At 50.3% G+C, this 13,609-nt stretch overlaps 2 protein-coding genes across 3 annotated transcripts in view; one reads left to right on the top strand and one right to left on the bottom strand.

Moving 5' to 3' along the window:
* NDUFV3 (NADH dehydrogenase (ubiquinone) flavoprotein 3, 10kDa) overlaps positions 1-293 on the bottom strand; it is a 22,367-nt gene extending 22,074 nt beyond the window's left edge. The window contains exon 1 of one of the 2 annotated variants that reach the window (XM_011954104.1): positions 159-293. In XM_011954104.1, coding sequence (XP_011809494.1) covers positions 159-206 — 48 coding nt within the window. In that variant the 5' untranslated portion in view covers positions 207-293. The remainder of the gene's footprint in view (positions 1-158) is intronic. The other variant, XM_011954103.1, reaches the window with a different exon arrangement.
* Positions 294-5,279: 4,986 nt separating this feature from the next.
* The window catches only part of WDR4 (WD repeat domain 4), a 35,170-nt gene continuing 26,840 nt past the window's right edge, over positions 5,280-13,609 (top strand). The window contains exons 1-3 of the mRNA XM_011954102.1: positions 5,280-5,450; positions 8,103-8,168; positions 9,816-9,956. Of these exons, the coding sequence (XP_011809492.1) occupies positions 5,362-5,450; positions 8,103-8,168; positions 9,816-9,956 (296 nt within the window). The 5' untranslated portion in view covers positions 5,280-5,361. The remainder of the gene's footprint in view (positions 5,451-8,102; positions 8,169-9,815; positions 9,957-13,609) is intronic.

Below are 13,609 nucleotides of genomic sequence, written 5' to 3'. Positions count from 1 at the left end.
GGCTGTCAGTCCTGGGCCCAGGGAGCGGGGTCAGCGGCCCAACCAGGACGGCTGGAGGTCGCGGACAGGCCCGGGCCTGACCAGCACCGCGCTCCCTCACCCTATCCCCTACGTGGGCTCTGGGCCGCGCAGCCAGCCCAGGGAGGCTCCTCCTTTACCTTCAGGGCCCCGGCTCGTCCTTGCCGCAGCAAACACGGGGCAGCCATGGCGGTGACACTGGCGCACTAGCCAAGGCCGCTGCAGCTGCGCGGGCACCCGCGCCTGAACATCCGCCCCTTGGGCCGAGTGCACCAGTCATAGGCCAGCTGGGGGCGGAGCAGAGGCCGTGGACCTGCGCGCGCATCCCCAGTAGGGCTACGTGCCGCCCTTGGGGCCACGCCCCGGATCAGGGCCACCAATCACAGGGAGCAGCGTGAAGGGCCCTTCCCCGGCAGGTGCCGAGCCCTGTGCTCTGCGGACGCCTGGGCGCTGTGGCGGGGGCGCGGCAGAGACCAGTAGGGGCTACTGGGTACCCCTCCCAGGCGTCTGCGCTGGGCCGGCCTGAATGTCCACCTGACCGCTTCGCACTTCTTTGCCCTTGTCCTCGCAACCTTAAATCTGCGACCTTCCCCAGGGGCACAGTTCCTACTTGATTGATAGTTCTGTGCTTTGCGAGGTTTTAAAGCTCCTCAGCTCGCGACCTCGGCGCCCGCACCACGCGCCCAGCTCCTTCACCCTCTGTCGGCAACGCGGCCACCACTGCACACCGCCCCTCCTGCAGGGCCCCTGCCAACGCTAATACCAGAGTTAGGCCGATTGGAAATGGAAGCTTTGTTTCATCTAAGTGTTTATGACTTTCAGAGCAAAGAATTTGCCCTCAACGTTAGTCTTAATTGTGGAGTCGGTGTAATTAGTTATTAGCTTCCTTCTCTGCCTCTTGAGTTCTCTGCCTTCCCCCGCGTGCCCAGCGCCCATTCGCATTTCATCGGAGATGGACGTGCCCACACCTTCAGCTTCCATAGGGGAAGAGGCCCTGCCCCAGTTATTTAAATGAATTGTGTAGGGATTCCTGACTCACAGCTAGCGATGCATTGAGGTGGCAAGATAAACTGGCAGAATGAGGTGCCCTCAAGCCCTTATCAAAGAGGAGTCTGGAAGCAAGTAAATGCAAGGGCACCAGCCACCATCCACCCTGGGAGGCAAAGAGATCTTAGGATAATCTTAGATCTAGGATAATCATGAGAAGGGAATCCTTTGTCTCTAGAGGGAAAAGAAAAAAATACCAACAGATTTTTTTTGTTTAAAAATATTTTTTTTTTTTTAAGACGGAGTCTCGCTCTGTCGCCCAGACTGGAGTGCAGTGGCGCAATCTTGGCTCACTGCAAGCTCCGCCTCCCGGGTTCGTGCCATTCTCCTGCCTCAGCCTCCCGAGTAGCTGGGACTCCAGGCGCCTGCCACCACGCCCGGCTAATTTTTTGTAATTTTTAGTAGAGATGGGGTTTCACCGTGTTAGCCAGGACGGTCTCGAACTCCTGACCTCAAATGATCGCCCATCTCGGCCTCCCAAAGTGCTGGGATTACAGGCGTGAGCCACTACACCTGGCCAGATTTTTTTTTTTCCTTCACCACCAGGCTAATTCTGTTGTGTCCAGGGAAAAGGTCACGTTTGCCTTTGTGGGGTGTACTTAATTCACAGGTTAGTAACACATTTGGGGATCCTGATCTGGAATTGGAAGATCCACGTCACCCTCCTTCCTGGACCTGGAGCTCCCCACTTCCACATCACCACCAGCGGGCACATGCAGCCAGATGTTGACATCTTGCTGGAGTTGCCACACTCAGGAAGAAACAAGAAGAAAAGACCTGCTCCGGCGTGGTCACCGGCCACGTTGGCAAGGGTAGGGCACATATGGTTGAGGGGGCACGAACCATCTTGATTTTTTTTTTTTTTTTGAGACGGGCTCTCACTCTGTTGCCCAGGCTAGAGTGCAGTGGCGCAGGGCCAATCTCGGCTATCTGCAACCTCTGCCTCCCGGGTTCAAGTGATTCTCTTGCCTCAGTCTCCCCAGTAGCTGGGATTACAGGGGCCGCCACCATGCCCATCTAATTTTTGTATTTTTAGTAAAGACAGGGTTTCACCATGTTGGCCAGGCTGGTTTATAATTCTTGACCTCAAGTGATCCTCCTACCTTGGCCTCCCAAAGTGCTGGGATTATAGGCGTGAGCCACCGTGCCTGGCCTTTTTGCCTATTTTTCTATTGTGCTAATGGAAGGATTCTCAGGTTCCTAATACCTTTTACTCAGGACAGGACCAGAAATACAACACAACAATCCATAACTTTTTTTTTTTTTCATTTTTCTGAGATGGAGTTTCACTCTTGTTGCCCAAGCTGGAGTGCAATGGGTGATCTTGGCTCACTGTAACCTCTGCCTCCCGGGTTCTAGTGATTCTCCTGCCTCAGCCTCCCAAGTAGCTGGGATTACAGGTGTGTGCCACCAAGCCCAGCTAATTTTTGTATTTTTAGTAGAGATGGGGTTTTGCCGTGTTGGCCAGGCTGGTCTCGAACTCCTGACCTCAGATGATCCACTTGCCTTGGCCTCCCAAAGTGTTGGGATTACAGGTGTGAGCCACCATACCTGGCCAATCCATACATTTCTTAATTGAAAAAGAAAGCCCACACTCACTCTAGGCTCATGTAATCGATGAATTATAAAAATGGCCATAGTTGGGCCAGGCACAGTGGCTCATGCCTGTAATTTCAACACTTTGGGAGACGAGGCAGACAAATCACCTAAGGTCAGGAGTTCGAGACCAGCCTGACTAACATGGAGAAACCCCGTCTCTACTAAAAATATAAAATTGGCTGGGCATGGTGGTGTATGCCTGAAATTTCAGTTACTTGGGAGGCTGATGCAGGAGAATCGCTTGAACCCGGGGGGTGGAGGTTTTGGTGAGCGGAGATCATGCCATTGCACTCCAGCCTGGGCAACAAGAGCGAAACTCTGTCTCAAACAAACAAAAGCCATAGTTTTCATGAGCTTGTTGATCTATATCTAGGACTTCAAGCAAGATATGCATGCTACAGACATTTGTATCTAGCAGTGGGTGCTACTGTAACATGTGGCATTAGCTTTGGACTAGAAGCCTGGAAAAGCCGTGGGGAAATTGGTAGTGAACACTGGAACAATGGTGAGAAAAACTACGGGAGGTGGACAAATGGTGAGCGACTATATGTCATGGTGAAGGATTTGTAAAATTGTGTCCCTTCAGTAAAGATGGGCAGAGAAAAAGGCAACTATTGAACTCTGGGACTTGGAAAAGATCATCTCAGTATAATGTTGAGATTAACCTGTTTTTCTTTTGCTTGAATATGTTGAGATGCTTATAGAAAAGAGTGTGGTTAAAAACAAATTGGCTAGCAGAATTTAGAACACACATTGGGTTGGAGCTGGGGAAAGCATTATTAGACTCTATAGTTGGTAACAAGTTCTCAAAGTAAGTCATAACCTGGGCCAAAGATCAAATTCAGAGTGGTGCTAGTAAAATATGGCCTTAAGAATAATCCTGAAGTCAAGGCGATCTCTATGATTTAAATGTTAACTAGTATACCCTTTCAGCAATATACAAATATTTATTAAAAATCTTAGAGCGAGGCTTGTTTCAACAAGACTAGTGGGAGTGTTGGCCAGGCGTGGTGGCTCACACCTGTAATCCCAGCACTTTGGGAGGCCGAGGCAGGCGGATCACAAGGTCAGGAGATCCCGACCATCCTGGCTAACACGGTGAAGCCCCATCTCCACTAAAAAATACAAAAAATTAGCCAGGAGTGGTGGCGGGTGCCTCTAGTCCCAGCTACTAAGGAGGCTGAGGCAGGAGCATGGCATGAACCCGGGAGGCGGAGCTTGCAGTGAGCCGAGATTGCACCACTGCACTCCAGCCTGGGAGAGAAAGTGAGACTCTGTCTCAAAAAAAAAAAAAAAAAAAAAAGACTAGCGAGAGTGGCCTCTGGGGTACGGAGAGCACCTGAATCAGATTCTTGAGAAGCCCACAAAGTTTTTAAGGGACTCTAGTGAACAAAGCACCACCAGCTGCCAAAATGTGGACAGAACAGTTTAGAGTGAAAAAAGATCTGTGGGTCCACAATTTGCTAATGACAGGAAGTAGGTTGAGAAAGTGTCTCAAAGGGCACATTCTTCAAAATGGCCAAGAAGGTGCTGGAAAGGGAGGGACACCCAAGAGGGCAGAGGCAAGAGTTGTGTGGAGATACAGCCTGGCAGGACACTCCCATGAAGCAGAACTCGGGCCTGGTTAAGGAAGACTTCTTATTCTCGTAGGGCCTGAAAACATCTTCCAATAGGATTTGAGAATTGCTCTGGACCAGTGATTGCTCTGTCTCCTCCTCTTCTTATTTTCACATGCAAGTATTTATTGTGGTTATCTGGTCCTGGTTCACCATCATATGTTGAGTGCATGGGAGAGAAAATTCATCTTCTTAGTTTGTAAGTCTCTGAATCAAGAGAAGCTGCACTGGACAAGCCAATCTAAGATGGACCATGAGATCCTATATTTTGTGCCTGATGCTGGGATTGTAAGAGGCTTTTGGGGATCCTGGGATGAACACTGGAAACTAACCATAGTTTGGGTTGAAAATATCACTCCAGTTTGGAGATTTTTAAGGCATCTTTGGCTTTTCTAAGTGCAAAGATTAAGTAGGCTTACCTTTAGCGACCTCAGACTTAACGCCACCCAAGACACCCAAACCCATGACCACATTTTGGACTTTTTTTTTTTTTTTGAGAGAGAGGGTCTCGCTCTGTCGCCCTGGCTGGAGTGCAGTGGGGGTAATCTCGACTTACTGCAACCTCCACCTTCTGGGTTCAGGCAATTCTTCTTTCTCAGCCTCCCAAATAGCTGGGGCTACAGTCGCACGCCACCACGCCCAGCAAATTTTTGTATTTTTAGTAGAAACGGAGTTTCACCATATTGGTCAGGGTAGTCTCGAACTGCTGACTTCATGTGAGCCACGCATCAAGTAGCTATCAGGTCTCTCCAGTTACAGTGGAAAAAGATCCAGAACCAGCCCTACCCCGTCTAGAGGAAAGGACGAACATTAGGCAAGCACTTGGAATCGTGCGAAGTGCACGCCATCAGATCACCTTGGTGAGTGAACCGCCAAGCCCGAAACACCGAAGGCCACGAACCCCAACCGGGAGGACGGTCACAGCGCCTACCGCGCATGCTCAAGGCAGGCTCGCCTGGAGCATGCGCAATAGGTGAGGGATGCGTCATCTGTCGGCGTCTGCGCCTGGCGTCAGCGACCGGTGCGGACAGGAAGAAGCTCTGGGCGGGCACATGTGTATGGCGGCGAGGCTGGCGGGTACATGGCAGGCTCTGTGGGACTGGCGTTGTGCGGGCAGACGCTGGTGGTGCGGGGCGGCAGCCGATTCCTGGCCACCTCCACAGCAAGCAGGTGAGGGGGCCTTGGTCTTGGAACAGGGAGCCCAGGCTGCGGGCGCGCGTCGGGTCCTGGCGACCCCGCTTCTCCCGCACCGCTTGGTCGCACCTGCTCTGGAGTGACCCCGGGGAACCCCGCTCCAGCCTGCGAGCCCTCCGCCGCAGTCTCCGCCTGGCCGCGTGTCTGCGCCTGGAGGGTGCGTTTTCGGCGCTCCCTCCCCGGCCGCCGGCGCGCTCCTTTCCCTAGATGGCTGGTCTGCGGTGTTCTTGACCGGTTAGCGCCGGGTCACTTCCGGTCTCCGCGGCGCCGGCCGGCGGGGACCGGGTGGGCAGAGCACGTGGGGCGTTGCTGACCAGTCAGCAGGGCCCGGCCGAACACACGCTGGAGAATTGGGAAGAAGAGGGTCTCGGGTCTCCCTGGTGAGAAGGGAGGGGCTTACGGCGAGCTCTCTGACCTCCGAGCGCGCTCCCTCTCCTTGCAGGGGTTGCCGGTTCCCTCTTCCCGGCCTGCATCCACTCACCCGGCCTTAATTGCTCTTTAGCGCTCCAGGTCATCTCCGACATTTACTTATTAGACCCAAGGGTGCACGTAGAGCTCGCAGCGCGCACCTCCTAGTGGCCCTTCACACGGCTTGGGTTTTGCTTGCTGTAATTTTATTCTCCTTCGTTAGTGTATCGCCAGTGCTAGGACGACGCCGGGGATTTTTAAATTAGTTAATGTTTGTTGATGGAATAGTCTTAACTCAGGACTCTGGGAGCAATTAGTAGTGCTGTCAGTTTCAGCCCCTCGTTTTCTTTCCCAGGTTATTTGTGATTTCATACTTGAAACGGACGACGTGTCTGTCACATGTACAGTATATTCTTCGTTTGGTTTCAGAAAGCCAGTTCGATGTTAAATTAGGTCTCACAAAAATTGTACTCAGAAACTTGTCACGTCTCCCAGATGATTTTGTTTTAGGCTCCCGGTCTAATACCTGCCAGAGTGAGCTGTGGATATATTAGACATGATCTGCTACCTTTCAGTCTATGCATTTTGAGGAAATTCTGGTGGTTGGTGGAGTTTCTGACTTGGACGATAAGTCCACGGTTCTATATGGAAAGTTTTTTGGTGCACTCACTTTAAAGGCTATAAATATGTACAGGATACGTGCCGGGGGGTGGGATGGGATAAACCGAAGAGAGTTTAGCGTTTAGATTCGGTGTGGAAGATGGGTGATTCTTACGTTGGTACGTGCTTGGGGTCATGGGAACATTTTCAGGTAGGTGAGATATGTTTCTAAATAGGTAATGGCTCTTTGAAATTTGTATACAGAATCCCACTGAAAACTCAACAGTACCAGAACGTGATTTCTTATAACCATGCCGCATAGATTTTCTGCTGCCTGAGAGAATAGCATAGTAATTCCTGTTGAGTATTTATCCCTCATTTGTTTTACTGAACTTTTTTCCCCCCACAGAACTCTGCAGGTAGTGTATGACATATTCCAATAAGAGATTAAGCAAATAAAGTTTGTTAACTGTTCCCTGAAATATTGTATCTAGACAGTTTTCTTGTCAAGGATAAGACTTTTACGGCCGGGCGCGGTGGCTCAAGCCTGTAATCCCAGCACTTTGGGAGGCCGAGACGGGCAGATCACGAGGTCAGGAGATCGAGACCATCCTGGCTAACACGGTGAAACCCGGTCTCTGCTAAAAATACAAAAAACTACCCGGGCGAGGTGGCGGCACCTGTAGTCCCAGCTACTCGGGAGGCTGAGGCAGGAGAATGGCGGGAACCCGGGAGGCGGAGCTTGCAGTGAGCTGAGATCTGGCCACTGCACTCCAGCCTGGGTGACACAGCGAGACTCCGTCTCAAAAAAAAAAAAAAAAAAAAAAAAAAGACTTTTAATGAGTATGCAAATATTTTTTGTTCCACAGAGAAAAAAAAACAGCAACATTTTTTTTGTTTTGTTTTATTTTAATAGAGTGCTCCTTTACAAATCATTGTTAGGCAGGTGGAGCATGGTGGCTCACGCCTGTAATCCCAGCACTTTGGGAGGCCGAGGCAGGCCTGTCACCTGAGGTCAGGAGTCTGAGACCAGCCTGACCAACATGGAGAAACCTGTCTCTACTAAAAATACAAAATTAGCCGGGTGTGGTAGTGCATGCCTGTAATCCCAGCTACTTTGTAGGCTGAGACAGGAGGGTGGCTTGAACCTGGGAGGCCAAGGTTGCAGTGAGCCAGGATTGCACCATTGCACTCCAGCCTGGACAACAAGAGCGAAACTCCGTCTCAAAAAATAAAAATAAAAATAATTGTTAGGCTGGGTGCAGTGGTTCTACCTATAATCCCAGCACTTTGGGAGGCTGAGGTGGGCGGATCACCTGAGGTCAGCAGTTTGAGACCAGCCTGGCCAACATGGCGAAACCCCGTCTCTACTAAAAATACGAAATTAGCCGGGCTTGGTGGCACATGCCTGTAATCCCAGCTACTCGGGAAGCTGAGACAGGAGAATTGCTTGAACCCAGGAGGCAGAGGTTGTGGTGAGCCGAGATTGCACCATTGCACTCCAGCCTAGGCAATGGGAGTGAAATTCCGTCTCAAAAAAAAAGAAAAAAAATATAAAACAAGTTGTTATTTCTGTCTAATGGTAACTCCTCTTAAAATCATTCTGTTATTTCTCTTTAGTGACGGTGACAGCCTCTTCATCTATGACTGCAGTGCTGTGGAAAAGAAGTCACAAGAAAATAAAGGGTGAGATGTGGGGAAGCTTTTCAGGGCCTGATTTAATGGTTCGATAATGGGACCAGAGGGTCTAAGAAGCAATTGTTGTCTTACTTGCTGAATTCTTAGCTTCTGTCACACAGTGGTGCGGGTAAGTACCACCTCAGCAGTGACATGTAAAAGTAACTTGCAAGTTAGGCATTAAGAGTACATTGTTGGCTGGACGTGGTGGTTTATGCCTGTAATCCCTGCACTTTGGGAGGCCAAGGCGGATGAATCACCTGAGGTCAGAAGTTCCAGACCATCCTGGCCGACATGGCGAAACCCTGTCTCTACTAAAAATAAATTAGCTGGACGTGGTGGCAGGCACCTATAATCCCATCTACTTGGGAGGCTGAGGCACGAGAATCTCTTGAACCTGGGAGGTGGAGGTTGCAGTGAGCCAAGATCGCGCCATTGCACTCCAGCTTGGGGGATAGAGCAAGACCCCGTCTCCAACAACAACAACAACAATAAAAAGAGTACAATGTTAGTACCAGGTGCGGTGACTCATGCCTATAATCTCAGCACTGTGGGAGGCCAAGGTGGGAGGATCACTGAGGTCAGAAGTTCGAAGCCAGCCTGGCCAATGTGGTGAAACTCCATCTCAACTAAAAATAAAAAGATTAGCCAGGCATGGTGGCAGGCGCCTGTAGTTCCAGCTACTGAGGAGGAGACTGAGGCGGGAGAATCACTTGAACCTGGGAGACAGAGGTTGCAGTCAGCCGAGATCATGCCACTGCACTCCAACCTGGGTGACACGGCGAGACTCCGTCTCAAAAAAAAAACACAAAAAACACAGTGTTAGGAATTTTCTAAATACTTTTAGTTTCTGTCAGTAATCACGTCTTTGTTTTGTTTTGTTTTGTTTTGTTTTTTTTTAAGACAGAGTCTTGCTCTGTCGCCCAGGCTGGAGTGCAGTGGCACGATCTCAGCTCACTGCAAGCTCTGCCTCCTGGGTTCACGCCATTCTGCTTCAGCCTCTGGAGTAGCTGGGACTACAAGCACCTGCCACCACACCCGGCTAATTTTTTTTGTATTTTTAGTAGAGATGGGGTTTCACTGTGTTAGCAAGGATGGTCTCCATCTCCTGACTTCGTGATCCACCCTCCTCGGTCTCCCAAAGTGCTGGGATTACAGGCGTGAGGCACTGTGCCCAGGCTGCCTAATTTTTGTAGTTTTTTGTAGAGACGTGGTTTCGCCATGTTGCCCAGGCTGGGCTTGAGCTCCTGAGCTCGTGATCCTCTCACCTTGTCCTCCCATAGTGCTGAGATTATAGGTGTGAGCTACCACACCTGGCCTGTTACTAGTATTTTTAATGTGAGTTTATCCCTGCCCCTAGCCTTGGGTTAGTCCTTGCTGGTGAGGAAGAGGGCCATGTGTCTGAGAGTTCTTCCAGCTTAGCTCTCCGGGTTCTGGCATGTATGCTGGGAGATTTTCTGTTTAGTTAGGCTTCATGCTGATAAAATTAGAGCTGTTTTGAACTTCCCCATGTCCCTTTAATATGTCTGTAATTTGGCTACATGAACCCCTTAACAGTTTCTACCTCCTCCCGTGTTAGAAATTACCATGCTGGCCATGGAGGAATGCATTCTTATTTCCTTAGCTGAAGCTCCACTGTCTTCCTCTCTTCCTCAGGGAGGACGCGCCCTTGGACCAGGGGAGCGGTGTGATTCTGGCGTCCACCTTCTCCAAGTCTGGCAGCTATTTTGCTTTAACCGATGACAGTAAGCGTCTGATTCTTTTCCGTACAAAACCATGGCAATGTCTGAGTGTCAGGTATGAGATGCTAACGCTGGATTATTAAGCTGTTGAATGCACACCTTGTCCTTGCATGCCTGTAGCAATAGTGACCATAACATGGTGATAAGTGATTGATGTGGAGCCGCAGTTCGGTGCCAGGCACCGCTCAGTGCCGTATGTGTGTTGGCTGATCTGATCCTCACAGCAGCTCTAGGAGGGTGCAGGGGTGCTGTTCTGTTCCCCGTTGGGTGGTGAAGAGTTAGGTTAGCAGACCTGTGGTGAGTGGGCTTGGAAGATAGGGCCGGGCCCTGTGGCTGGTCCCTCCCGCTGCAGGGTTGGTGCCGGTGCCTCTGCCTTCCAAGGTGGTCCTCTGTCCTTGTGATTAGCGGGAAGAAGGCTGTGGGCCTGCACTGGAGAGTGGTAGGGATTTGGGGTCTGTTGAGGGTGGGTTTAATGCACATATGTCTGAGTGTCTGAAGAGTGGATGGGGAGTGCATCCGTGTGGATGGGGAGGCCAGTAACCCTGGCAAGAACGGAGATATCACTGTGCCTTGCCCTCTTACCAAGCAAAGTCCAGAAAGATTCTTCTGCCTTCCCTATTCCTCTTTTTTTATTTTTTTGAGACGGAGTTTCACTCTTGTTAGCCAGGCTGTAGTGCAGTGGTGCGGCAATCTTCGCTCACCGCAACCTTGACCTCTCAGGTTCAAGCGATTTTCCTGCCTCAGCTTCCCGAGTAGCTGGGATTACAGGCCCTCGCCACTATGCCTGGCTAATTTTTTGTATTTTTACTAGTGACGAGGTTTCATCATGTTAGCCAGACCAGTCTTGAACTCCTGACCTCAGGGTGATCCGCTGGCTTTGGCCTCCCAAACTGCTGGGATTACAGGTGTGAGCCACTATGCCTGGCCTGTCTTCTAAGATTTTTATTTCATCTTCCTTTTTTTTTTGAGAAGGGTCTCATTCTGTCACCCAGGCCGGAGTGCGGTGGTGCAATCTCGGCTCACTGCAGCTTCCGCCTCCTGGGTTCGAGCAATTCTCCCACCTCAGCCTCTCAAGTAGCTGGGACTGTAGGTGCATGCCACCATGCCCAACTAATTTTTGTATTTTTTTACTAGAGACAGAGTTTGACCACATTGGCCAGGCTGGTCTCGAACTCCTGGTCTCAGGTGATCCACCCGCCTCAGCCTCCCAAAGTGCTGGGATTACAGGCTTGACCCACCGCTCCCAGCTTCATCTCATTTTCAAAGAGAAAAGTAAAAGTCCAAATTCAGCTGGGCGCAGTGGCTCCCACCTGTAATCCAGTACTTTGGGAGGCCGAGGCAGGTGGATCGGATCACCTGAGGTCAGGAGTTTGAGACTAGCCTGGCCCACATGGCAAAACCCTGTTTCTACTAAAAATGCAAAATTAGCCGGGCATGGTGGTATATGCCTGTAGTTCCAGCTACTTGGGAGGCTGAGGCAGGAGAATCTCCTGAACCCGGGATGCAGAGGTTGCAGTGAGGTGAGATCATGCCATTGCACTCCAGCCTGGGTAACAAGAGCAAATCTCCATTTCAAAAAAAATAAGCCAAATTCTAGGTGGCATCAAAAGCAATGAGTGCCTGTTCTGTCCTCTCTTCCAGTCAGGTTAAAAAGAGCCCTGAAACGCTGCATCATTTCTGCTTTATGTGTTTTTGTGTATATGGGTTTTACTCTACATGTTTTTATGTATATGTGATTCACAATATGTTTTTGCGTATCAGGTAGGTAATGCGCATGGTTTAAAAACTTAAAACACAACAAAATTAAACCAAAGAGTATGCGGCAGCCTCCCTTCTCACCTGCCTTCCAGCTCCTTTCCCATAGGCAGTGATGGTTTCCCAGTAGGAAAATGACTTTTAACTGCGTGTCCCCACATGTCTGAGTCATAACTGATAATAAATGGCTGCTTCCACCTGACTGCTGCGGATTGCGTCTTCTTTATCTTGAAAGACCTGTGAGCGGCAGCCTCTTGCTAAGACAGCCGCAACACGAGTAAGTCATTTAGGACCTAGAATAGAGAAGATGGGAAGTATTTTCGGGATTCAGGGTGAATGCCTGAAGGTGGCCTTGAGGTGTCCTGCCCTGAGCCCTCCACGGGCATCTCTGCAGGTGGCAGGGACTTTCTAGTAGGTTGGCCTTGACTTTGGGTTTCTCGGACAACCTGTGGGAAGGAGGGATGGATAGGTTTTCACCCTCTCAGTGTTGAAAGAAGATGGTAGTTGTCCTAGTCTGCTTGGGCTGCCTAACAAGATACCACAGACTAGGGGTCTTAAGTAACAGTTTTCTCACAGTTGTAGAGGCTGGAAGACCAAGATCAAGGGGCTGGCAGGGCGGGGCTGGTTCCTCTGAGGCCTCTCCGTGGCTTGCCGGTGGTGTCTTCTCCCTACGTCTTCAGACTCGTCCTTTTGTGTCTATGTCCTCATTTCCTGTTCCTGAAAGGAGACCGGTCAGATGGGGTCAGGACTGCCCCATTGGCCTCTGTTTCACCTCCGTGAATGTCCCATCCAAATACAGTCACATTCTGAGGTCCTAGGTAGGTCAGGGCTTCCACACAGGAGTTGTGGGTTGGGGGATTCTGTTAAGCACATAACAGTTCGTCTTGCCTTTTGGACACTGGCTGCTGTGGAGAGCTTTCATAATTCATATGAGATTCTCAAAGGGGGCTTTGACTCCCAAAAGGTAAAAATGAAGTGATCTAAAAGAATCTGATGGTCATTTTTTAAATTTTCTTTTTCGGGGGGCGGAGTTTCACTCTTGTTGCCTAGGCTGGAGTGCAATGGTGCGATCTCAGCTCACTGCAACCTCTGCCTCCCAGGTTCAAGCAATTCATTCTCCTGCCTCAGCCTCCCAAGTAGCTGGGATTACAAGCATGTGCCACCATGCCTGGCTAATTTTTTGTATTTTTAGTAGAGAAGGGGTTTCATCATGTTGGTCAGGCTGGTTTCGAATTCCTGACCTCAAGGTGACCCACCCGTCTCAGCCCCGCAAAGTGCTAGGATTATAGGAGTGAGCCACCGCACCCGGCCTGGTCATTCTTTTCCTAAAGTAAAGGCCCTGGCTGAGCTTTGACAGGCATGTGCACAAGAGCCACCTGGGTGTCTTGTGAAAGCGCAGACTTTGTGATTTATTTCATCTGGGCTAGGCCATATGCTCTGCAATTTATTTATTTGTTTATTTGTTTTGAGACAGTCTTGCTCTGTCACCCAGGCTGGAATGCAGTGGCCTAATCCCGGCTCACTGCAACCTCCACCTCCTGGGTTCAAGCGATTCTTCTGCCTCAGCCTCTGGAGCAGCTGAGATTACAGGCGCTTACCACAATGCCCAGTTAATTTTTGTCTTTTTAGTAGAGATGGGGTTTTGCCTTTTGGCCAGGCTGGTCTTGAACTTCTGACCTCAGGTGATCCACTCATCTCGGCCTCCCAAAATCCTGGGATTACAGGCGTGAGCCACTGAGTCCAGCTACAGCAATTTTCTTGACTGTCCGTCTACTGGTGGTCAGCATTTTGTTTTGTTTTTGTTTTTGAGATGGAGTTTCGCTCTTGTTGCCCAGGCTGGAGGGCAATGGCGTGATCTTGGCTCACTGCAACCTCCACCTCCCAGGTTCAAGTGATTCTTCTGCCTAAGCCTTCTGAGTAGCTGGGATTACAGGGGCCGCCACCACGCCCAGC

The sequence above is a fragment of the Colobus angolensis genome, unplaced genomic scaffold (genome assembly GCF_000951035.1).
Source record: "Colobus angolensis palliatus isolate OR3802 unplaced genomic scaffold, Cang.pa_1.0 Scaffold38, whole genome shotgun sequence".
Lineage (NCBI taxonomy): Eukaryota > Metazoa > Chordata > Mammalia > Primates > Cercopithecidae > Colobus > Colobus angolensis.
Note: the sequence above shows the minus strand (reverse complement) of the source record. Positions and strands in the feature narration are given on the sequence as shown.